At 40.3% G+C, this 25,575-nt stretch overlaps 1 protein-coding gene across 1 annotated transcript in view; it reads left to right on the top strand.

The window, feature by feature from the left end:
* Zfp91 (ZFP91 zinc finger protein, atypical E3 ubiquitin ligase) overlaps nucleotides 1–25,568 on the top strand; it is a 27,993-nt gene extending 2,425 nt beyond the window's left edge. Inside the window, exons 4-13 of the mRNA XM_033756600.1 lie at nucleotides 3,920–3,948; nucleotides 14,759–14,971; nucleotides 15,189–15,225; nucleotides 15,806–15,907; nucleotides 16,399–16,533; nucleotides 17,226–17,276; nucleotides 17,641–17,719; nucleotides 18,735–18,849; nucleotides 21,602–21,701; nucleotides 22,009–25,568. Of these exons, the coding sequence (XP_033612491.1) occupies nucleotides 3,920–3,948; nucleotides 14,759–14,971; nucleotides 15,189–15,225; nucleotides 15,806–15,907; nucleotides 16,399–16,533; nucleotides 17,226–17,276; nucleotides 17,641–17,719; nucleotides 18,735–18,849; nucleotides 21,602–21,701; nucleotides 22,009–22,519 (1,372 nt within the window). The 3' untranslated portion in view covers nucleotides 22,520–25,568. The remainder of the gene's footprint in view (nucleotides 1–3,919; nucleotides 3,949–14,758; nucleotides 14,972–15,188; nucleotides 15,226–15,805; nucleotides 15,908–16,398; nucleotides 16,534–17,225; nucleotides 17,277–17,640; nucleotides 17,720–18,734; nucleotides 18,850–21,601; nucleotides 21,702–22,008) is intronic.
* Nucleotides 25,569–25,575: the final 7 nt, after the last annotated feature.

Below are 25,575 nucleotides of genomic sequence, written 5' to 3'. Positions count from 1 at the left end.
GGATCCGGCGGCCGCTATAGCCTCTGCCGGGCAGGCGTCCGCTCTCCGCTTTGCGCATCTTGGCACAGAGACTTCGCCGCCGGGTCGGCGTCCGTTGGAAAGGGTCGTTCGGTTCCCTGACGGGCGGAGGAGCGGAGCAGCGGCCCGGAGCGCGGCTCTAACTTCAGTTAGTGCTCGTGTGTTAAAAGAATCTAGGCACAGGTTTCTAATGCCGGGCAGGCGTCCGCTCTCCGCTTTGCGCATCTTGGCGCAGCGACTTCGCCGCCGGGTCGGCGTCCGTTGGAAAGGGTCGTTCGGTTCCCTGACGGGCGGAGGAGCGGAGCAGCGGCCCGGAGCGCGGCTCTAACTTCAGTTAGTGCTCGTGTGTTAAAAGAATCTAGGCACTCAGGTTTCTAAGCTGTAGGAATTAATTCCATCTGCTCTTGAGCTTGTTACAGAAAGCATCATTTGTGGCATTTCACTTGTAATGAAAAACACCAGTGAAACCAGGAAAAATCGAAAAGGGGGTCAGTTTTTATTCTGCAGTAATTTTGGTGCCGCGGTCTGGCCCACACTAGACCCAGTCTTTTAAAGTGTAAAATTCAGACCCGGCCTCAGAAGCCTCTCAGAGGAAGGAATAAAATTCAAAGCTGTCGAATGGTGGTAATACACGTACTTCTGAAGCTTTGAATGACGTTTAAGTTAATAGAGCGTTTACTGTGTATGATCCATAGAGCTGTGGACAATAGATTTCTGAACTTAGCAAATTTTTCAGCTGCAATTAGAATTCTAACTGCTCAAGATGTGTTGTGTATTCACAGAATTTTAGAGCTAACTTTTCATAAATGTGACAAGATGTCACTAGTCTTATTTGAATATAAATTTCTCGTACAAGTTCCGAAACAGATTTGTGGCTCGGTTTAAGGGGCACTTATATATGGGGATAATCCCTGTGATGTGGGTGTGGATTAAACGTGCATTATGTGAACCACTTTGCACGGTGCCTGGCATATAGTAAATACTTAGTAAAGCTTGCTGTTTTGAGTGGTTGCAGCATGATGGAGGTATGAGAGGTTTGGGTTTTTCATGTGGATTCTGCAAAATAGGGTTAATCATACATAATGAGGCTCATACTTAATAGTATTTTTTTCCCCTCCTGTGGTATTGAGGACTGAACCCAGGGCCTTTGCACTAAAGTATAACCTTGGCCCTTCTTGTTTGCTTATTTATTTATTTATTTATTTATTTAGATAGTTGATAAATTGTTGGGGCTGGGCTCAACTTTGAGATCCTCCTGCCTCAACCTCGGAGTGTGTTGTGATTTTGGCCACCACACTGGAGTGGGTTTGTTTGTTGTACTGGGGTTTGAACTCCTGGCCTGGATCATGTCAGATAGTTGTTTTCATTGTCACCTACCAGTTAAGAGTTAAATATATCTGTATTTCCAGATAATTATACCTGAAGTAGTAATTTTATCCCGTCATGATTTATTTTTTTCCCTAACTTGGCAAAAAGGTATTTATGAGTCTCTTTACTGCCACAATTTAAGTGTTAGAACAGTTGGGTTTGAATGAAGGTGATTTAATCACATTCCTTGACTTTTTATCCCCCCCTAAAGTTTTTCTTGAGAGGAAGGAGTAGTCTGAATTGTCAGGTGCTTCTCTCTCATCTGTGTTATAAACGATAACAGCAGTGATGGTTTTCGTTTACCTTCTTTCACCATCACTTATCTCTAGGTGTGGTATATTTTAAATTACATAATGTGATAAGAAAGCTGAAGTAAGTTTTCCTCATAATAAGGTTGGCCAGGAAGCCAGCATAGCCCAGAGCCTGCTGGCGGTGTGGCCTCTGCTCCACCTGTTCTGTGCTGAGCAGGCCACAGGCAGATGAGGGACTCAGCCCTATCTCCCCGGGCCTTAAAGTAAGAGGGAAAACCGCACTGGTGGGCGGAGCTTTGTTGGATAGGTGTGCATGGATCATACATTTTTCAGTGATGAACAGGTTTTTAAACTGAGTTTTTAGTTTAGAAATGGGACATTTTGAGAAGTTTAGAGTGACGGCTTTACTTAACCCTGACGTCCATTTTCCAAACAACATTGTGGCAAGTTTTTAAAAGGAGGTACGAAATTTAATCTCTGTATTATTTGTTCCATTCAGATCCTTTCTCCATATCCCTTTTTACCAAGTCTTAAGTAATGAGGTATTTAACCTAAGTTTCTTTTGATTAAAGAGACATCGAAGTGTACACTAATTTAAAAGGTCAATATATACATAGATTTGGATTAATTGAAACCTTTGTTCCTATAAAAAGGGAATTATATAGCAGGGGAGGAAAAAAACCCAAATCGGAGTCTATCTTGTTAACTGCTCCTGAGTGACCTTGGGTAAGGTGCTTAACCTCTCCAGGTCTGTTTCAGCTATAATTGACTTTTGATGAACTTAAACAGGCAGTTGGGCGATAATTAGGTTACTGCTTCATTAAATTTAAGTTTATAGCAACTATTTTATTCACATTGAAATATTATGGGAATTAACCAGAAGAGTAGGAAGTATTTATGAATGAAGGGGAATAAAAAGTTTTTTTAGTGAATTTCCCTGAATGGGAGCTAACAGGGGAAAATAAACTGAATTGGAACAGTTTATGTATTCACACTGTTGAGGAATTAGGCTGATCCCTTGCTCTATTTTAGCCAGTAAATTTCATAGTTAAAATTCTTGTGATAGTTACAATTGTAATGCCACATTTTTTCAAAAAATGAAATAATTGCTGTGCTTTCTAAAGAGAATAGATAATGGATTATGCTGTAATTTGCTTAGGTATGTGTAACAAATAGATCTTGTTGTTTAGTTTCACACTTAAAAAAAGAAAAATCTTTTTTCTGAAATGCAGCATGGCATTTTTATAATAAAGATTAAATGTATTTTTTTCTGTATGTGTAACAAATAGATCTTGTTGTTTAGTTTCACACTTAAAAAAAGAAAAATCTTTTTTCTGAAATGCAGCATGGCATTTTTATAATAAAGATTCAATGTGTATTTTATTTTTTTTTTTTTTTTTTTTTTAAACCAGGCTTTGAACTCAGGACCTCCGCTTGCCAGGCAGGCAGCTGAACCCTGAGCTACATCCCTGGCCCCAGTGCCTATTTCCTCTTGAATTTGAGTAATGGGTACAGGAGGATTTCACTATCCTGTACCCAGTGTGTGACAGAAATGCCCAAGTTAAAAACATGGCAATACTTTCTTTTTACTCTCAAATTTGTAACATTTTAAGCATTTTACTGTTGCTATCTGTGTGTAAAGTGCTTGTTTGTGAGGCGTAATCCCTTTCTAAGAATAGATTTTGAGTTTAGCAAACATAATTATAGGGTTGGTTAAGGCTCCTTAAAGTTTTACTATGAAAATGTGTATGGGATATACCAAATTAAAGAAAATTGTGTTATGAAAGCCCCATATTTGTCACCTAGATCAATAGTTACTGAGATATTGGCAGTGCCGACTCCCTCCCCTCTGGCAGGTGTGTTTTAAGAGCCTGACCCAGGCATGTGATTTCATCCTGGGGAAGACAATCATTTCCTTAGTAGAACAAAATTAGCAATACTTTTTTATAGTACGCACTTTATAATTTAAAACAGTTGTTTTGATAGTATTCTAGCTCTTTGCTGTCAGTTATGGCAGCCACACATGGCTGTTTGAATTTACATTAGTTAAAATTAAAAATTCACTTCCTCAGTTGCAGTAGCAGTTTCAAATATGACTGATTGACACGTCGGTGCCATAGGAGTATTTCCTCCACTGCCAAGAGGTAGACTTCACTGTGGGACAGCGCTGCTCTAGAGGCTTCCTACCTTGCTGAGGAAATAAACCTGGAATAGTTAAAACCTTGTGTTTTAAGAAAATGTATGAGATTGCTCATTAAATGTTTGATTCTTCTTTCTTTCAGATGTGTAGAAAAAATAACAACTGATAAAGGTAAGACTTGGTCATCCTTATCCCTCTTTCCCATGCACATTACACTATTATGTGATGGTCTAGTAGAACAGAGAGTGAGCTTCCGCCTGGTCAGAGTAGTTCCCTGCAACAGGGGCCCCGCAGGGAATAGTGTGTGGGTGGCACTTGGCAGACTGTGCCCCAAAACCAAACGCCCAGCCTAGACCATTGAGTGACAGTAAGAGCCTGTCTCAAACCAGAAAAACAAAGGATGAGGCTGCAGCTCTGGGTGAAGGCCCTGGGTTCATTCCCCAGTACCATAAAATAAGAAAGATAAAAGGGACTTCTAAAACATTGCTGGAGTTGATAAAACCTAGGCATTGCTTTAAAAAAATAGGAAAATCATAATTTGATGAAAATTTAACCTAAGTGTTAAAGCATTTGGTATTTTTAAAAAAATGAAATAATGAGAGGAATGATATGCAGTATACATTGTAAACTGTAGGCAAAATCTTGACACTGGTGAAGACTCAGATTATAATTGCAGTTTGAAGAATGCAGAAAGAAAAAGTGTTCTAAGATTTCAACCTGGTAAATAATTTAATGAAGTCATTAGGTCACTTCCATTTAGAGTTCCAGGAAACAACATGTATGTGTAACATATGTGCTGAAGTAGTATTTTGCTTATCAGGATGATGAAGGGAAGCCCATGTTCAGTTGTTCTAGTTTACATAGTGTTTAAAAGGTGTCATTCTGCCTTTACAAATTGGGCTAGTAAAAGTGCCCCTGTCTTGTGGAACCAAGTTGCTCATTCATTACATTTTTCTTTTTCTGGTACTTGGCAGTGTTTTGTGGTGCTAAATTCAAGATTCATCCTCCTTAAAATTGAAACAAATATCCTCCTGATGGTACTTCACTCACTGTGTGCTCTTAAGATGGTCTTCACATAGCCAGTCTCCAACTCCTGAGTCCATTTAGTAGCTGAGAGTTGACCAGTTAGCTTTTAAGGTGGTCTGCTCCCTTTAAAACCAGCACGTGTGCCTATGTGTGCATTTCCAGTATGTAGAGTTTCAGAAGTGAGGATTTATGTGTTCTTTATAAAGAATGACTTGAGCCAATTTGAGAAAAATTTAAAACTTGTACATTAATGCCATTTGGAAGAATGAGTGTGATTATGAGCCAGTAACTTGCTAGGTGGCTGTTTGTAACAGTTTGTAATATAACATTCAGGTTTTTCGCTGAAGTTTGGAATTTGAGGCTAATATTCCATATTGTACCAGGCAGATATTTTATAACAAGAGTGCTTGCTCCCGTGTGTGTGTGTGTGTGTGTGTTTATGTGTATGTGTGTGTAAATCATCACGTGGTTATATTGTCTAGCACAATATTCTTATTTTGACAGAAGTAACACAATTTATTATTTGTTGCTGTTATTACTTGGAAAATAGATACTATGTCTATGGAGACTGGAAAGTTTCATATTTCTTACTCAGATTACTTTGTAGATATTTTGATAACAAAATATAACAACAGTTAAGTTACCAGACCAGTTCTGATTAAAGGAAAAAAAAAACAACTTTTTGGAGTTAAAATTTTATGTTTAATGAGAATGTCTAAATTCACTCTGGATGGCTTGCAGAAAACTTGGAATTTGAATAAAGTAGAAATGTTGAGCCCGTTTTGAGCTGTGTGTGAGTAGTGGTGCATACTTGTAATGCCAGCCTACTAAAGCTGGAAGATTGAAAATCCAAGCCTAGCCTGGACAATTTAGCTGTTAAGGAATACCCTGGGCTTTGGAGGGGGCTCATATCCTTTTTGGAGATAAACCAAAGTTGCTTGGCATGCTGTGTAGTTGTGCAGCTGTGGAAAGTAAAACTTCATTCTGGGTGTTGAGTCTGCACATCTGTCCCTCCTTTAAACCTCTCTGATTGGATGTGCTAGGTCTGGACACTCAGTAACCCATCTCTGCTTCAGTTTACCTGCAGGATTACCTGCTCACAGCTCCGGACTTCAGGTGTAGGAGTGTGTCAGATGTGTACATAAAGTCAGTGAATAAAGAAATGAAGCTCTAGTGCTCACTTTTTCTGAAATTCTTAGTCATAATTCACCTCAATTCTTTGTTTTCCTTCTCATTTAAATTTTAAAAAGTTATTTAACTCGAAATAGCTTTTAGTTTTAGTCCGCTGAATTTTAACTGAAGTTAATTCATGCTTATTACAAAGGTTGAGGCTTTTCAAAAACTTTGATAGGTTATTTTCTAGAAGTGTTATATGAAAATTTTTCAGGATTTTATTCTTACTGCAACCAACCAGAAATTGTGTATTCCCTCAAGTTGAATCTTTGACATGTTTTAACAAATAAACAATATTGTGTATAATATTGTTTATCATCTTTAAATTAAGTTGCAAAGTGGTCAGTTTTCAAATGGATGGTTAAGAAACAATATTAGTTCCTGTTACATGTATTTAACCTTGATAGGTGTATATAAAACAAATAGGAAGTTGCTTGGCTAAAATAGTGTGTGTTAAATTATTCAAGAACTGCTGACTCTGCTGCCTTCTCTGGCACCATTCTAGCCCCTGGGTTGTGCTAGTTATTTTTGTGGCAAGAAAGTGAAGCACTGTAATAAAATGTTGGGTGTTGAAATGGGAGAGGCTTCGTTTAGATAAGTTGGAAAGGAAGGACCTCTTTGAGGAGGTGGCCTTTAGAGCTCAGACCTAAATATGCAGTTCAGGATTCAGATGTGGATATTTCACACATTTGCAACAAAAAAAGAAAAAAACATTTAAGTTTTGAAAACCATGGCACCATTGCCAGAGGATCACCTTCATCTTGTAGCCATTCCCAGAAATTTAGCAAAAATCTTTTTTTGGGGGGGAAGGGTGTTTTTTTGTTTGTTTGTTTGTTTGTTTTGAGACAGGGTCTCACTATGTAGTTGAGATTAACCTGGAACTCGGCTGTGTAGACCAGGCTGGTCTCAAATTCACAGCAATCCTCCTGCCTCAGCCTCCCAAGTCCTGGGATTAAAGGCGTGTGCCACCATGCCCGGCTCCTTAGCAGAAATCTTGAGGGATGAAGGCTTAGTTCACTCTATGTTTTCACTCTGTTGCTTTGTTTTGAGCCTTGGTGTCCTTGCGATAGGAAGGTAAAAGATGGTTTGGACATAAAATTTATTAATATTCCTTGCATTACTTTTAATATCTTCTTTCTGGCTTCCAACTAGATATATCATGAAACTTGTCTTTTCTCTTTTGTTTGTTGGACCCTTAGTGATGATTAATTCTCAAGATACATAAAACATTCCTGCTGGGATCCTGTGCATGCCTACATTCCCAGCTACCCAGGAGGCTGAGGCAGAAGGATAGCAAGTTCAAGGTCAGCCTGGCTACTTAGCAAGACCCTGTCAAAGTATGAGGTCTGGGGTTGGAGTTCAGTGGTAGAACTCTTGCCTAGTGTGCGCCAGGAGACCCTGGGTTCAGTCCCCAGAGCCACAGAACAAGAGAACCAGATTCCTCTGCTCAGCTTACTCTGTTTTATGTAATGAAATGTTGCTGGATTCTAAGATGGCAAATAAAGCTAATTAAGATCTCTTAAAACATAAACTTTTTAAAAGTCTAATTTTAATTTAAGTATGTTTCATAGAGTTAAATATGGAGAGTGCTTGAGCCATCTGTGATAAGTTAGTTACTTTGGGACTTTTTGGGAAGTCCTGAAATTGATTTTGGGAAAGATAGGCAGTGTCAGTATCAAAATTCGAAGCAAATTAAGTAGCTTCCTTTACTATAAGATCCCTCCTTTGAGTACATCTCATAAAGCTTTAATTTATGCAAAACATATTTGGAAGTAATTGATGCTTGGGTATTTTACCGTATTTTTTTCAGCATGGTTTTCCTATTGCGATTACTCTTGTTACACAGAACGGTGATGCGATGCTGGCAAAGCTGCCACAGTCATCACATAAAGGCCTAACATCTGGCTACTTGCTCAGGTTGTTTGGGCTTAACTGTTGCCTTTGGCAGTATTTAGTTTATTGTAATCAGTGTAATGTCCAGAATTATTGCTAAACTTATTAGCTTGTTTTTATTTTTTCCCCCCTCTGTTGTGGATCACATCCTTGGTTTTTGCCTTTTGTTGATGTTGTCTTAATTTATTGATTATGCCTCTGCTCCAGTTTTTTAAAAATTAGAATTAGTTTATTTTTAACAGTTTTCACAAGTGTAATTTCAGTGAAGTATTCCATCTTTACTGTGCTGGAGTACATTTATTTCTTACTCTTCCAGGTCATTCCCTTGTTTCACATTCCTGTATCCTTAAACCATATTTGTATTAGCCCTAAATCTGTAGAAGAGGGATTCCAGTGTAATCTCCATTCTTTGAGAAAAATCTAACATTAGCAATTTTACCATTGAGTTTGTGTACAGAGAAAGTTGCAACAGTATCCTCTGGACATTGTCATTACAATTCTTTTTGAAAGATTTTGACTCTCCTTGGTAATAACTTGTTTCCTAGTTGAAGAGTTAAATCCTATAGGTTTTGCCATATGAAAGCATTGTGGGCCAGGCATGGTGCCAGCACTCTTGTAAGCCCAGCACTGAGAAGCTGAGGCAGCAGGATCTCCCCTCTGAGGCCAACTCAACTACGCCCATAAGGCCCTATCACAAAACCATGAGGGATCACAAAGCTGTGCAAGGATGGAAGTCTCTCAGTGAGAAAGGCAGGTATAAGTAAGCCTGATCCATCCCTCAGAGGTGCGTGCTATTAGTTTAGCTGAAACATTCTTTGCAAATTAAGTGATATTTAATCTGACTTTAGAAGAAAGAACATTTTTTAAAAGCTTTTGGTTTCTCTTACTCCTAAATATAGAAGTATTGATGTTTCAAAGTAGATTATGCTAATTTATGAAAAACAGTGGCCTAATGAGTAATCTAGATTTCAGTAACTCATTTTGATTTTTATAGTAGAACTAAGGCCTCAAAGTTCTGATAGAAATTTAACTTTGGGTGTGTGGGGGTGTGTATGTGTTTGTGGGTGTGCTTGCATTGCTGCGAAGTGAACCCTGATCTTTCTTCCTGTGTCTTATCTCTCTTCACCCTTTTTTTGAGACAGGGACTCTCTGAGTCTCTAGATTACCCTGGAAGGGCTTGAACTGGAACCCTCTTTCCTCAGCCTCCTACCAGAGTGCTGGCTCCACCCCTTTATTTTACATAACAGAATGGATTTGTCTCAGTATGAGAATGATCTCAGACATCTTACTACTCTTTTGGGAATTACCCAGATCCTTTAGTCTGTTTTTCCCGTTCAAACTTTCAGACCTCTTTCCTGTAACTCTTCCCTCTGTTCTAAGGTACACTTGTGATATGTAGATTATACAAAAGGCTCAAAAATAAGCCTTGTCAGATTATTTCGGTTATGGGATGTTTTATCAGTCAGGTAACCCTTTTTTTTTCTTAGTTCATTGGTACTTTTACAGTACAGTTACATTCATTCATCAATGGGATCTTGTACCTTTGAATCTTTCTGTCCAATGTATACAAAGAAATTTGTGCAGCAACTTTCCCATTACATTTCAACTGCTGTAGGTGCCGTGTGGGACACAGTGCCAGTATTCTATTATATACGATAATTGTTTTATGTTGAGATACCTTTTTGGTCATGACAGTTACAGCAGAATGCTAGAATGCTCTGATAGAAGGAGCCTGAAGCAAGAGAAACTTAATGTCCTGGTGGGAAAATTCATATCCTGCCAGAAAGAATCTGAAACCCCCACGAGACCCATCTCTATAAGAGGGCACAGGATATCCTCACACTGAGATGATCCTGAGTGGACAGGAAACTCTGACTTAGTTCCCCTCGTCTTTTAAGTCCAAGAAGGAGCAAACTCTAGTGCATTAAAACCAACCACATTAATCTACCCAGTGGGGTAAAATATAAGGAATACAGAAAACTAGTTTAAAAGTGGGCAGATGATCTCAGTACACACTTCTCAAAAGAAGAAATTCATATAGCCAAAAAAAAAAAAAAAATGCATGAAACAATGCTTCGTACCTTTGGCTATGAGGAAATGGCAGACTGCAGTGAGATACCATCTCATCTTAGTTAGAATGCCTGTTATAAAAAATAAATAGCTTGCTAGTAAGTGGAGAAACAGAAACCCTTGTAGAAATCAGTACAGCCATTATGGAAACCACTACAGTGAGTACTCAAAAATTTAAAAATAGAATACTATATAGTCCAGCAGTCCCATTACTGCATATCTGTCTAAATAAATGAAAGCATTAGGGCAGAGACATCAGCACTCTCCTGTTCACTGTGGTACTGTTCACAGTAGGCAAGAAGTATAAACGGTGTAAGGAAATCGGTGTATTACAAGTGGAATACTCTTCTGTGGGAAAAGAAAAGAACATTGTGACAGCGTGGGCAGTACTGGAGAATCACTGTGTTAAATACACCAGGCACAGAAAGACAGGTGCTGCATAGTAAGGATGGTGGTTACCGGAAGCTAGGGAGAGTAGGAGTGGAGGGAGGGAGGAATACCAAGTTCCTGTTCAGTAAGAGCAAGAAGTTCTGGGCTGGGGATTTAGCTCAGTGTTTCCGTTGTCTGCCTCACCAGCACGAGGACCCAAGTTCGGTCCCCAGTACCACGAAAAAAAAGTTCTGATGTGCTGTTGCACAGTAATAAATATAATTATAAGTAAATTATTATTAAATAATTTATTATAATTTATAAATGATAATTGTGTACTGTATATTTGTAAAAGCTAGAAGAAAGGATTTTGAATCTTTTTCCCCATAAAGAAATACAGGTGCTTGAGGGCATGGCCATGTTTCACCTGATTTAAACAGTGTTTATATATACCCATACCGAAGCAGCACGTGGTACTACTACACTGATGTGGGCAGCTTTTGTTTTATGTATCAGGCAAAAGGTAAATTTAAAATAAGTTAGGAATCAGTAAATTATATACCACTGTCAACAGCTACAAAAAAAAAGAAGCACTTAAGGATGAACTAGATAAAATATCTGAGACGCCTGTGCACAGTACTCTAAAACTTTCCAGAATAAAACTGAAGAATTAAGAAAATGAGGCAAAGTAGTGTATCTTGTTTGGGTTAAGTCAGTGTGGCAGTCAGTGACCTCCCCTCGTGCCTGTACCACGGCTGGATGGAAATGAGCTGAATCTGAATTGAGCCTTTGGATCGATACTCTCCCTCCTGTTTATGGTTAGGTGTGGTATAGTAGAAAGGATGTAGACTTTGGCCTGATAGTTAATTGGGTTCAGCTTCAAGCCTCACAACTTCATATGCGAGCCTAGGGAAGTTGGTTACCTGCTTTTTTCATATATAAAGAGAATAATTACTTTGTCAGGGTTATGAAAACTGAATTTAGAGAAATAGAAAATAGTGTGGGTACTTAATTATTTAATTTGCTAGCTTCCCAGAAAAGACTGAAATATTTAAACAGGAATATTGCTCCAGTTCTTCATCCAGCGTGTCAGCGAACCACACCGTTTAACCCCACAATCAAACATTAGCCTTATATAATAGGCAGCTTCAGGGTCAGAAAGCTGATTCATATTGGGATGGCCCTGCCCCCTTGATGTCTTCTAAGTATTTTATCATAATCAAGTGGTTACTGCATTTTGGAATTTGATGAGTTAACTTGTTTGGAAAGAGTGATCTTTGGTTATAAGATTGTGGTGAATCACACTGAACAGTATTAGATTGTTTGCTATCTAGAAGAATTAGAAGAGATTATTCCTGCCAGAAGTATCGATATTTTATTGCTGCAAGTCATAGCACTAACCACTCTTACTTCATCCCCTTCTCTTCCAAGAGTTTCCTCTTCTTCCTTATTAATTATAAATCATGGAACCTCCTGAAGGCCAACTGCTATTACAAGAAATAACTCAGAACAGAAGAAGCTTCCAGTCTGTTCATGGTCTATGCTGATGTATACATCTTTCTCTTCCTGTTGTCTAGCCTGCCTCTGTGTGTGTGTGTGTGTGTGTGTGTGTGTGATGTGTGTGATGTGTAGGTGGAAGTCATGTAACAGTGACATTTAGTCAGTGTTGTACAACTATCCTCTGTCTAGTTCTAAACGTTTTTGTTACCACCCAAACCTTCTGCACCCTTTAAGAGCACTTGTACCCCATGATCCCCTCTTTTCAGCCCCAAAAATATTAGTCTGCTTTTTCTCTGGATTTGCCTTTCCTGGATGTTTCACATAAATGGAACGATAGAGTGAGTGACTTGTGTGTATTATCTGTCATATAGCATGTTTCAAAGGTTCATCCATGTAGCATGCTCTACTATTCCTTTTTATGGCTGGGGGAAAACCCCATTGTATCTATAGATGTCATCTGGTTGGTCCATTCATTGGTTGATGGACATTTTCGCCATTATGAGTTGTGGTCTTGTGATCTTTGTATACAAGTACTTGGATGCCTTCTTTGAATATTTGTCACCTGTACCTTGCTGTAGAATTGCTGAATCGTGGGAATTTGGTATTTAAGTTGGTTTTGTTGTTATTTTTGAGGGTCCTCCAACTAACTCGTTACCCAAGTTACTGTGCTTCTGACAGAGTTTTCTATCCCTTGTTGAGAGTGAGTTATCGAATTCTTCACCTGTTTTGCTGCGTAAGTCCTCAGCATGGGGCCATGTTTTAGTAAGCCCATTGCAAGTTGGAAAATGGTAACGTGTCCGGTGCGCCCAGCCTACCAGCGTCACCCTTAGTTATACAGCAGTGCACTGTACTCCTCATCCACCCTTCTGCAGCTCAGGCGGCCTGCAGCTTTGCTCCCATGTCCCATCATTGAAAGAAAATATCATACCACATATCACTAGCCTGGGAAGAAAAACCTAAATTTGGAATAAGGTTTTTACTGTGTGTGTATCACTTTCACACCACACTAAAGTTGAATAATTATTAAGTAACCATCTTGAAGACTTACATTATGTAGTGGTCTGTACAACTGTTAGATATTCTTGATTGAGTGATCTTCTGTAGATTCTTTGTGTCTAGTAAGTTTTTTAATTGAAGTGTGTTTTGTCTGATGCTGGTAGACCGTTTTGGGCCAAATTTACTCCCAGAAAAGATGTTGAAGTCCTAACTGAGGAACTTGTGAATGTCATATTATTTGGAAATAGGATCTTTACAAATAAATAGGTCTCTGTGGTCATTTGTTTTGGCAACCCTAGGAAACTTGAAGGCTATGAATGAGGTTTAACAGAATGCCTGGATTGTGAATGCAGCCTAGGAGCTGGGAAAGGCCTGTCACTGAAGGGGATCTGAGGGCCTAGACTGCCCTGAGGGATAGTTGGGATAAATGTGTGTGTTAGAGGCCGTCTGTGGAAAGCCTTAGCGGGAAGTGATGATCATGCTGGACTATGGGAAAAGACAATCTTTGTTATAAAGCTGCAGAGAAGTTGGCTAAATTGTTTTATCATTGGATGGAAAAGTAGAATTTATATGGGGTGAACTGGGATCTGAGATTTACCAGCAGATTACAGAAGGTGCACCTGATCTCTTGTTACTTAAACTAAAATGTAAAAGAGAAATGAGGGAATGAGCTGATTAGAAAAAAAGAACGAGCGTATGTAAATTTGGAGAGGGTTCTATTTATCTGTTGTTACATAACAATATCCTAAAGGCATTAGGTGTATAACTGGTGGATCCTGTCAGCCATCTCAGCAGAATTTGCAGTAGAAAAGATCTGTAGAGGTTCCTTTTGTTTAATGGTGTGGACTACATGAAGACTGACAGGGATTTTGAGAAATACGTATCAGCATAAACTGTCAGACCAACCTGAAAGGAACAAAAACAGGATGAAGTGAAAGAAAGATTTAAGGGGAGAATCACAAAGGCAGAACCGTAAGCATTAGAGAATTCCTGGAACCAAGCTGTTACCCCATGAGCCCAGAGTACAACGTGACCCCCAAAAGTTTATTCGTAGGCCTTAAGAATCTAAAGGAATGTGCTTTGCTAGTACTCTCTGTGTTATTAGAACGTCTGTGAATATGTACCTACCTTCGCCAGGGTGGAGAATATTCTGGATTAGAAAGCCTATTTCTGATGTTAACGTTTTATTCTGACTGTTGAAGGAAAGGATGGCTACCTCACTTTGAGGCAGTGCAGGGCGAGAGCAGTGGATGTGTGTGTGCCTGTGCATGGACTCTTCACGTGGCAGCACACTGGCACTGGTCTTGCCCGTGGGTTACCTCAAAATCACGGTATAGTTCTCAGTGACACCTGCATCAAGTAAAGGCATTCCTGTTAGGAAATTCCTTTTGATAATTCTCTGCAGATTGCCGGGTTGTAAAAACTTGGAAAACGAGATTTTTTTTGGTCCCTTTAATTCTGGTTATGTAGAGTGAGGAGGAAGCTCAGCAGCACAGCCTACCTGGTAAGAGTGAGGTCCTGAGATTGATCCCTGGTACCCCCAAAAAAAGGAATTCTGGTTACTTTTCTTAATTTAGTTTCTCTTTACTTTAGAACTAATGATTAGAATTTCATGAGTCAATTTACTTAGGCGTGTTATGCATACTTCTCTTGGTATTACTTTTTTTTTGATAGATGAGGTGATATAAAATTAGTATTTGCAGGGTTTGAAGGACTGTCTATAGTGTGATGACCTTATGGATAGATTTTCCTTAAAAATCTTGTTTTCACTTATTTCAGGAAAACTGGAGTTTTGTTTTTGGTTTGTTTTTTTTGTTTTTGTTGTTTTTTTTTTTTTTTAGAAAACATGTCCTTTCTTTCCTTTTTTAAGCACTGCATTTGTAGTTAGTATATCTTAAGGATGGTTGTTGGTTAGCTGTAAATTTAAAAGGGAATGGTATCTGTTTTTATCTAGATCCCAAGGAAGAGAAAGAGGAAGAAGACAGTTCTGCCCTCCCTCAGGAAGTTTCCATTGCTGCGACTAGACCCAGCCGTGGCTGGCGCAGCAGCAGCAGGACATCCATCTCTCGTGTTCGAGACACGGAGAATACCCGCAGCTCTCGGTCCAAGACTGGTTCATTGCAGCTCATCTGCAAGTCAGAACCAATTGCAGATCAGCTCGATTATGGTAACGTGGCAAGTAGACTAGGATTACTTAGTACCAGCTATTAATGTTTTTATTTTAAATGCAACGTTGAACTTTGCCTGAGGGGCTTAAGTTTCAGGGACAAGTATGGACAGTTTTCAGGCAGCCTTCGTTTAGATGATGCACTTAAGTATTTTGGTTGCACAGAGGAAATGTCTTATCTGTGCGTAAAGTTTTGATTTTGGTTTTATTTTTCTAGAAGTTGCGGAAGAACATCAGTCTCCCAGTGGCATTAGGTAAGGCTTTCTTATTTCATATTTAAACGTTTGGGTACATAGCACAGTGACATTAAATGATGCGGAAGTTGCTTTTTACCTGAAAGGATTTTGAACTGAAAGAGAAATGACATTTGGATTCCACCTTGATCTTGAGTAGAGTGTTTTAAACCGTGTAGCCTTGGGTTGTGTGGTGCAGAAACCATGTCTTGGGTACCTTCTGTGGGGGCTTGGTGCTTGGGACACTAAAGTGAACTCTGGGTATTTTGGTTGGGTTCCATGGTAAGCTGTGATTTTTGTCTGCTCATGGATCTCTTCTGATACAACTGATTTCCAGACATATTAGTGTAAAGGCAATTGTTTTTAATTCTTAGTGCCATTGAGTGGTCATTGCCCTGTCTTTATTTAACAGAGTGACATTATTTCTAGTATTTTTGTGGCTTGGGTTATTACTTAGGATAAAGCGACTGCTTTGCAGTCCACCTAGTCATAGGGATGAAAATTTAGATAACTAAGTGTGTCTTTTGCCTACTTTGAATTATCCAGTATAACCTAGTCATACAGGATCTCTACATCAGAGTGTATTTTTGTTCTTCTTTAGTAGTGATGAAGAAGAGGAGGAAGAAGAGATGTTAATCAGTGAAGAGGAAATACCATTCAAAGATGACCCAAGAGATGAGACCTACAAACCCCACTTAGAAAGGCACGTCTTGGAATTCACTCAGATGTGTCAGGGAACCACTGCACATGCTCACTCTTTGTCTTGTTGCCAAACTAGATAGAGAAGTAATTTTAAATGAGTACTTGTGCACTTGTATTTCAAATATGATGTGATCTTCCATTTTTAGGACTTTAATTTGATCGTATCACAATTACTAGATTTGTGCATATTTTATCTTAATGTGGTATCATGATTTGCCAGGATACGTAGAAATGTTGCATATTGTCTTATTTCTTTGAACAGCTACTGTGAAATTTGATTGTTAGGCGCCTAAAGCCTAAAATTTCACCCCATGGGTGTCCGATAAGTACAGTGTGACTGTGCGTGTGAGAAGCAGTTGGCAGGAAATCAGTGCCTGAGCTGAGGGTTAGAAGTTTAGGTAAATCACGATAAGCGCTTTTCCTTGCTGTTGTAGTCTTCTGTAAGAGGATCCTTGGTAGAATACCAATGGTAAACTGCTTTTGTGTTTTCAGGGAAACTCCAAAGCCACGGAGAAAATTGGGGAAGGTGAAGGAAGAGAAAGAAAAGAAAGAAATCAAAGTGGAAGTAGAAGTAGAGGTGAAAGAAGAGGAGAATGAAATTAGAGAAGACGAGGAACCGCCTAGAAAGTTAGTAGCCAATTTCTACTAAATATGGAAATGTAATAGATTTGGAAACAACTGGTGGAAAAAAGCAAGAGTGAGGAGGGATGTGAACATGCACATACTTCAGAACACACATTTCAGCTCCAAACACTACCAGCAGTAGCTGACGGTATTCTTGGAGAGATCCCTTCAGAAGCTCGACAAGCTTTCATTTTCATTCAAAGCAGACAATTTGAGGGGGAAGACTGGCTCTAGAGATTTCCTGTAGAGGAAATAAGAAACAAAACAAAACAAAATGGGGAAAACGGGTCCACAGAAGACGAGTAAACAAGGCAAATGATATAATGACCTTGATTAGGTAAAAATTTTCAGCTTTTTAAATTTATTCAAGGAGAGTAGAATTTATATTATTAGAGTTTTTAGGTAATGGTCTATTGATCTACTTTTTAAATTTAGGTGGTAAACTTCATTGGAACACCTCATTAACAGCTCTGCAGTGGTAATAGATTATATGTATTTAATCCAGGGTGCGCACAGGTTTTAAGGTGAAATTAATCCATTTTTAATCTTGCTTGATTTGCTAGATACATCTTAGGTTTTCTGTAGTAATCTGAATTATCCTGTTTGCTGCTTGCTCTTTGGCCTCAAATATATGCCTTCTGAGACATCCTTCGCCTCTTTCAACTTCAGCCTGAAATATGCTTTCTTTAATTTAGGAGAGGACGAAGGCGAAAAGATGACAAAAGTCCTCGTTTACCCAAAAGGAGGTGAGGAATTCATTCCCTGTTATCTTGTACTAGGCGGTGTACTCACTTGTGTAGCTCGCCTAATCTTGTAGGGATGGCTTATTTAAAATTTCATAAAGTAGTCTTAGTAGTGTTCGTGATAGGTAGGAACTATATTTTTATTTTCACTGCAGAATAAAGTTTCTGAAAAACTTGGTACTACCTTTCTACGTTCATGGAGATTGTGTTTATTTGTGCTATTTTTAAACACTGAAGCAGTTTGGCAGTTTGTGGTTACTTCTAACAAATTCTGTGCAAGAGAGCTTAATTATTTTGTAAAACAGCTATGCTTTATGGTACAGAGTTCCACTTTGCTGTTAACTTTTCTCCTGTATTTTGCTAATAGGAAAAAGCCTCCGATCCAGTATGTCCGTTGTGAGATGGAAGGATGTGGAACCGTTCTTGCTCACCCTCGCTATCTGCAGGTCAGTGACATTGTTATGTAAGACAGCCTTGCAAGGCAGGTTTCCTCACTTGTCCTCACACCCACTTCATGAGACTTGATGGGCGCATGTAGCTTTTATCATTGACACTGTCATGACAAGTGCTTGTGATGTACTGGAGTCCTTCTGTCCTAGTCCTTTTAGCAAATGTGCTGCCAGTTGAGCATGAGCACACTAGCCCGAGACTGGGTAACTGATTGATAAAGAACAGAAATGTCTGGGCTGCCCCATTTCGAAATTCAAAAGCACCGTGCTGTCTGGTGGGGGCCTTCTCAACTGCATCATCCTCTTAACAGAAGATGGAGGGCAAGAGGGATCTGAGCACACTTTGGTAACAGTTCTCCTCCTGTGTGCATCACTCTGATCCATTCGCGGGTCAGAGCACACATCCCAGCACGGCTGCACTGAGGCTTAGTGTTCCAGTGCGTGAGCTTGGAGGATTACATTCAAATCACACCGTGTTTTGTTGAAAAGAAGGTGGCTGGGAACCTGAGCCCAGATGTCGGGCTTTCCTTGGGGTTTGGGGGATTGCAGTATTTCCCGAAGCAGTGTAAATACTTCTGAGCTGAGAAGTGATGTCACAAGGCACAAAATGAGATTAGAGACTGCAGAATGAGTAAAAAAAAAAAAGTTTTAGTTGGTTTTTTTGTTTGTTTGTTTTATTTAAATGAGCAGTGGCACAGCTTATATTTGGTCCTGACAGAAAATATGAATGTGAAAAAGTGTTGGCCCTTTAGCAGCAGGTACAACCTCTTGAGACTAAGCCATTTCTTTCAATTTTGGTTCTGATTATAGCTACTACTCTTTTGCTGTGTGTCATTTGCTACACTAAACGCTGTAAAATTTTTTATCTCTTTACACACTGCCTCCCCTTCCATATACACAATACTTGGTTTTTCCTCTACTCTTAGTACTTAGAAAAGAACTTTCAGGAAGCCTTGATTTTTATCGCTTTCGTTTCCTTTTATACCCATTAATTCCCATTAATGTGTTTTAGCACCACATTAAATATCAGCATTTGCTGAAGAAGAAATATGTATGTCCACATCCCTCTTGCGGACGGCTCTTCCGGCTCCAGAAGCAGCTTCTACGACATGCCAAACATCATACAGGTGCTTTTATCTGTATTTTAGGTTTGCAAATTGGTACTGATGTAATTTTTTTCTAACAAAAGTTTGAGTCCTCGGTAATGTGGGGGAAAGACACAAATAAAATGTAATAAATTTTATAAGGGTGATCAAATTCAGTCTTCTGAACTTACACTCTTAATTTTGAGAACTTCTATAACCAGGGTAATGATCTTTTCATTGAACATAAATTCTGTATCAACTTTCAATTGAACACTTTATATTATTGCTAATCTGTCCACTCAACACCACCAGTTTGGTTTGGGGTTTTTGGGGGGGATTTTTTTGTTTGTTTGTTTTGTTTTGTTTTGTTTGAGACAGGGTCTCACTATATAGTTGAGACTGACCTGGAACTCACTAGGTACCTCACCTGGTCTTCGAACTCACAGCGATCCTCCTGCCTCAGCCTCCCGAGTGCTGGGATTACAGGCGTGCGCCACCACGACTGGCTGGTTTGGGCTTATTTTATATCTTAGAAACCAGAGATTTAGCAGCATTCTGTAATCACTATGGTCATCCAGCTAGTAGTTAGCAGAACGAGGATTTTAAAATTCTGCTTCAGATAAGATGCTTGTAGTAGCTGTCGTGTAGTAAAACTGGGTAACACTGGAGAGAAAACATAAACTGTCAAAGAAGCTTGCTTGTAATTTGCCGGTTAACCCTTAAATAGCCGCAGGGACTTCTGCTGCTGTGGAAATCATGAAGACTAGCTGTTGGTTTTGCATGTAAATGTGTGTAGGAACTGTGGACTCCAAAAGAGAAGCTCAAGGCAATATCTGTTACAGACTCAATTCTGTTCACTGATAATTGCTGACAGTCTTAGTTCCGTGCATCCTACAAACACAGTTTGGCCTGGGTCTTACTGGTACATGCTGCTACTTAGGTATGTCTCAGACACTTGATTATTACATGTTTTCTTCTCGGTCTTGGAGGGTAATACTAGGAATTCAAGGTTCAGAAATATGTCTACTCCCCAAGATGATACCTACATAAAGTACTCTTTCCTCCATATGCTGTATGTATGGCCGAAGGAAGTCATTTAGGTTCTCTGCTTCTCACTTTGCCTTAACTGTAAAGTAAGGATGTCAGTATCACAGGTACTGCGCGTATAAAATGAGGTGATATATAAAGTGCGATTTACTGCACAGAGCTCAGCATGTGGTACACTTTTGCAAAACACTGTATTGGAACTTGGTTTTTAATCACCAAGAAATCTACAGTTTTTTATTGTGCAGTGCTTCCTAAAAGGGTATGCTGTCTTCACTGATTCTCAGTGGGTGCTGTAGATCTTCTCTGCCCTCTCCCTAGTTACACTATTTTAGCCCACAAAAACGTTTTCCCATAGCCAGTTAGAATTTTGCCCAGTATCAGAAGTCTGTGATAAAGCACTTCCTATGCTTTCACTCGGTTCCAAGTACTTGTGTTTGCCCATACACTTGTATGGCGTTAGTTTCCTGCAGCAAATCCATGGGTACCGGCTCCCTTTCCAGATTCAGCCTGATTAGTTAGCTCCGGTGCCCCCCAGACTTGCCATGCTGTTGGGGAGGAGGACAAGATGCAGTTGAGGCTGGAGTTGTCCCTGTTAGGGTTACGTGCATTTTTAGTCCTGCCATGCAGGGCCCCACACACTGCCCCTGCTGGTGTTCCTGGACTGGGCGCAGACAGAGTCTCAGGCCCTGCCTCAGGTGTGATGAGTCAGCACAGGCGTCAGTAAGATCCCCAGGTGATTATATGTTAGAAAAAAAACACGGCTCTTTGCTGCACTTGGCTTCAAAGCCATTTTGGGAAGGAGTGCTAGATTGCATTGTTCACCACTTACCTTACATTCATGCTTTAATTGTACCTATAGCTAGAACTTTTGAATGCCGTAGAAAGTGTGGTCATTCAACAATATTTTGTATCTGTTTGTCTTTACCCAATAAATAAGAACAGTGATCCTGTGCCCTGTGGGTTCCAAACCATCTTACCAAATTGACCCAAACTGTGGAATTGGAAAAGGGGAATTATGAAGTGACAGAGGAAAGTAATAGAATGCTGCAGAAGATACAGGGTAGAAGGCTAAGGTGAAAGAACACAAACACTGTCTGCATATATTTGAATGTGAAGTATTTGTTTATTTTGGTAGCGTTTTTAAAAGGTGGAATAGCTATGGTTGTTTTAGATGAGTATACATTCTGGGGGAAGGCTTTTTTTTTGTTTGCACTGAGTTATGTCCTTAGCCCTTTTTTATTTTAAAACCGGGCCTTGCTAAGCTGCTTGGGTTGAGCTTGAACTTGAGATCCTCCTGCCTCAACCCCCCCGCCATTACAGATTTACAGATGTGTGCCACCATACCCCGTTGGGAATGCCAAATTACTCTTTGGGTTTTGTTTGGATACTAGATTCTTTTTATGTAAGCGTTCTTTTCATCTTCCATAATCTGTGAAAAAATTGTTTCAAAGAATAAAATCTATAGAAAAATGTAGTTATTTACCTTCTAACCGATTTACCTAAAATCAGCATTAGTGGTGACACTGAGATTAGGATTCCACTTCTCATGTTTCTGAGTTTTCTTGTTTGCTTATTTTTAAACAAGTCCTTATTTATATATAAGCTAAAAGACCAGAAGCATAGTTTGCTTATGTAGATTTTATTGAAAGTATCCGTGCATTGAGAGCAGCATTGCATGCCCCTGATTTGACTGCCTGATGCCTGCTTGCTGGTGCTGGGGACATTGATCACATCACTCTCCCCTTAGATCAGAGGGATTACATCTGCGAGTATTGTGCTCGGGCCTTCAAGAGTTCCCACAATCTGGCAGTGCACCGGATGATTCACACTGGCGAGAAGCCGTTACAGTGAGTATTTCCTGGGGACCCCTCCTGACCAGTGTGTAGACCCCACGGGAAGGTTTACCCCGACAAACATTTCAGCCACCGCTCTTAGTTTTACCAAATTAAATAATTGTGTGTGCTGATGGGGTGAGCTGCTTTAAAGAGAAGAAAAACATCAGCTTTCTGTCCAGTAGTTTACTGATCCTTCACAAAAAGCATGTGTAACTGATGAGTATCTGTGTGATCCATGTGAGCTGAGTTCTCACCGGACCTTTCAGTCGCAGCGCTCCGGTTCTGTTTCATCTCCTATTTCCTCTTCCGCTCTCCCTAGATGTGAGATCTGTGGATTTACCTGTCGACAGAAGGCATCCCTCAACTGGCACATGAAGAAGCATGACGCAGACTCCTTCTACCAGTTCTCTTGCAATATCTGTGGCAAAAAATTTGAAAAGAAGGACAGTGTAGTGGCACACAAAGCAAAAAGCCACCCCGAGGTGCTGATCGCAGAAGCTCTGGCTGCCAATGCGGGCGCCCTCATCACCAGCACAGATATCTTGGGCACTAACCCAGAGTCCCTGACGCAACCTGCAGACGCTCAGGGTCTTCCTCTTCTTTCCGAGCCGCTGGGAAACTCAGCCTCTGGAGAGTGCCTGCTGCTGGAGGCCGAAGGGATGTCGAAGTCGTACTGCAGTGGGACGGAGCGGGTGAGCCTCATGGCTGACGGGAAGATCTTTGTGGGAGGCGGCAGCAGCGGGGGCGCTGAAGGGCTGGTCATGAACTCGGATATACTCGGTGCTACCACAGAGGTTCTGATTGAAGATTCAGACTCTACTGGACCTTAGTGGAAAGGAAGACTTTGGGCACTGGGACAGTTTGGACTTTGTATTTAAAAGATAAAACGGACAAAAAAAATTTAAAGCATTTAAAATCTAGTAAAATAACTGAAGGGCCTGCTCTTTCCATTGTGGATCACAGCACACACACCCCAGCCCCAGAACTCCCTCTCTTTCCCCCTTACCACATCGATGTTGCCTTTTCCAGGAAGGTAGACAGCAGAAAGCAGCAGCAGCTCTGACAGTGAGGCTTCTCACTCAGTCCCAGCCAGCAGCACACTTCCTGCTTATTGACAGGTCCCCCTTTCCAACTTGTAACTCTCATATGCTCTGGATCGGCCTTTAACTCTTACGGTATCTTACTGACTTCTCATTCTTTCTCCTCTCCTGCTGCCCTATGGTTCTGGCTTCTACCCACTGTGGCACACCTACGCTCCAATACTATATAATCCCAACTTCTGGAGGCTGGCAGCTTGACCTGGCACTTTAGGGCCCTTCACAGGGTGTGCTGTTAAACAGCACACATCTCTCACCCCCTCTGCCGCTCCCCTCTGGGCTTTGGAAAGGAAGGTTAATATGGACCACCCTCCTCCTCTCCGGCCCCAGCGCCTCCGTCCCCTCCCAAACCTCCCTGTGACTCTTACGGTGCTCACTGGCTTGGAAGCAGGCTCCCCGGAGGGATGAGGCTGCCCTCTCTTCACAGTCTCGGGCTACAACACAGGGCTCTATCCGTACGACGGTGAGAAAAGTCCCAGGCTGATGGCAGAAATTTGCACTTTGAACATGTGTGTTTTTGTGTTGTGGAACCTGAGATTCCTTATTTATTAATGGAAAGTCTGATTTGTTGCGGGGGGTGGGGTCTTCATTGCTATGTGTTGTGGGGCTGGGAGAAGTGTGATTATTCTGACATAGGATCCTTTCCACAAGAGGTTCTTTGAAGGCAAGGCATAGGGTTGAAGAAGCACAGCCAGCCTCTAAACTCATAGCTCTCCAGTGGCCTTTACCGAAAGCTGTTCCTCAGCACTAACAAAAATCACTGCAGTGGCCTAGTGCTCTTTTTGGAAGCCTCTTTAGGGAAGGTTGATGGGTTCATGGTGACTTGTGTGCTCTTTGGGATTTTAAGAGCATAGAGATTGAGGAGTCTTAAGGGGATGAGGAAAGTTGTTCAGGGTCTAAATTACAGATGAAAAATTTTCTTGTGTGAATTGTTCTTTTGTTCTCACCATTTCCTTACATAGATGCCTACCTTCTGTCCCTGCGTTTTGTTTTTGTTTTCTGCTTTGCTTTATATGGTTCATTGTGGCTCCCTGATAGTGAAGAAGCAGTGTCTAGGGGTCCTGAGTCAGACGAAAGCTGCTGTTCTGTTTCCCTGCTAGTAACACCTCAGAAAGGGCTCACTAGACAAAGTAATCTGTATAGTAAGAGCGTGGCTTTCACTGGAAATTAACACTTCTTCGGAAAAGGGGTTTTCCTGGAGTATGGAATGCTTGTAGAACTCCGCGGAAGACAAGTAGTGTTATGTACAAATTCTTCACTCCCAGAAGAGGAAGCACCTATCGGCTCCTTGGAGAACTAGAAGGGCAGCACCTGTCCCGACCCCAGTACTTCGGAAGCTGGAACGGAAGCCGTATCCTGTTCCTTGTCTGCTGTCAGAAGTGTGTGCTGGCTGTTGGGAAGAATGAAGTTTTTCAGCAAACAAAACGGAGAACAGCTTTTTTTCACAAAAACTAAAGCTAAAAAGTTTATCCATTTCTTGATTTTTTTTTTCTCAGAAGGACAGATAAATGTCATCTGAAAGAGACCCCAGCAGCAGAGGAGGAAAGAGCAAGACACCTACGGGAAATGGTCTCACGTGCACTCTGGTTTCCTTCCAGGTTGCAGATTTGCTGTCTCTCCAGTGTAAGGGTAGAAAAGGGAGGAAGGGATGGAGAATATATTTTGCTGGCCACAGAGTTTTCAGCTGACCTTGATACACTGAGTAGATTTTAACTGTTTTAGATTGTCTGGGTGGCTCTACGACAAAGTTGTTCCGTTTGTACTGTTTCACTAGCTGGCATCTACACCCTACACTCACCTTCGCCTTTGTTACACTTAGACTTTGTCTCTTTGAATTTCACATCATCAGATAGTTTAGCCAGGTATTTTTAAGGCAAATGGCATTTAAACAAAAAAACAGCAACTTTTCTTTCTGGGGTAGGGAAATACAGTCTCCCTCCCTATACCATACTCTCCTCCCCACGAAAAGCAATTTGTTATCTCTAATAATTAGAACTTTCAGTCTTTTTAACCTTTTTACAGCTAGCATTTGCTGACAATAAATTACTGTAAGTGTTTGCAGTAGATTTTTTTGCATGGACTTTGTGTTTTTCCTTTTGAGAAGTCCTGGCATGGTCAGGAATCAGTGTATGTAAACTAAGCCCTTTCCTTTCTGCTCCCCACGCTGGTATTCACTTCATTGTCCTTCCCAGGAGCTCTTTTCATCTTGAAAGTCTGTATTTTCTACTCTTTGTCAACGTCCCTTCACATTCTCCATCGTGAATTGGAAATTCTAAATTGTGATAATGTAGTTGAGATGCAGCTATTTAATATTTCTAGATGTACCTGTCCCTTAATTGTTTTTGCCCAGGGTTATTTTGCATAATTAGACTCCTTAATATATTTCAGAGAGTTTAGACGGACGCTGGCGGGGAGTTCTGGGAGGAAAGAAGGTATAGAAAAGCATCCACATAGAGCATAGAGCACTTGAACCTCCTTTGTACCTATATGGAGGAAAAACCATATGAAAATACACTACCAAACTAAGTAAGGTTATTACGGTCTCTGTTTAAAGTACCATTTTTTTCCTCCTGTCTTTTTCCTACTTTCCAGTATACTCAAGAAAATTGAAAGAAATGTAATGGATCAATTTAAAATATTTTATTTCCTAAAAGCCTTTTTTGCCTATTGTAATGTGCGAGACCCTTCTCCTTTGAGGGGAGAGATGGGTTATTATCTGAATATAGGTTGGAAAGGTTATGTACAAAGAAATTATAATAAAAGGGATCCTTTGCTTTTCAAATCCTTGT

This window comes from Fukomys damarensis, unplaced genomic scaffold, assembly GCF_012274545.1.
Source record: "Fukomys damarensis isolate Sample0158 unplaced genomic scaffold, DMR_v1.0_HiC HiC_scaffold_27, whole genome shotgun sequence".
Classification (NCBI taxonomy): domain Eukaryota; kingdom Metazoa; phylum Chordata; class Mammalia; order Rodentia; family Bathyergidae; genus Fukomys; species Fukomys damarensis.
This window is presented reverse-complemented; position numbering and strand designations above follow the sequence as displayed.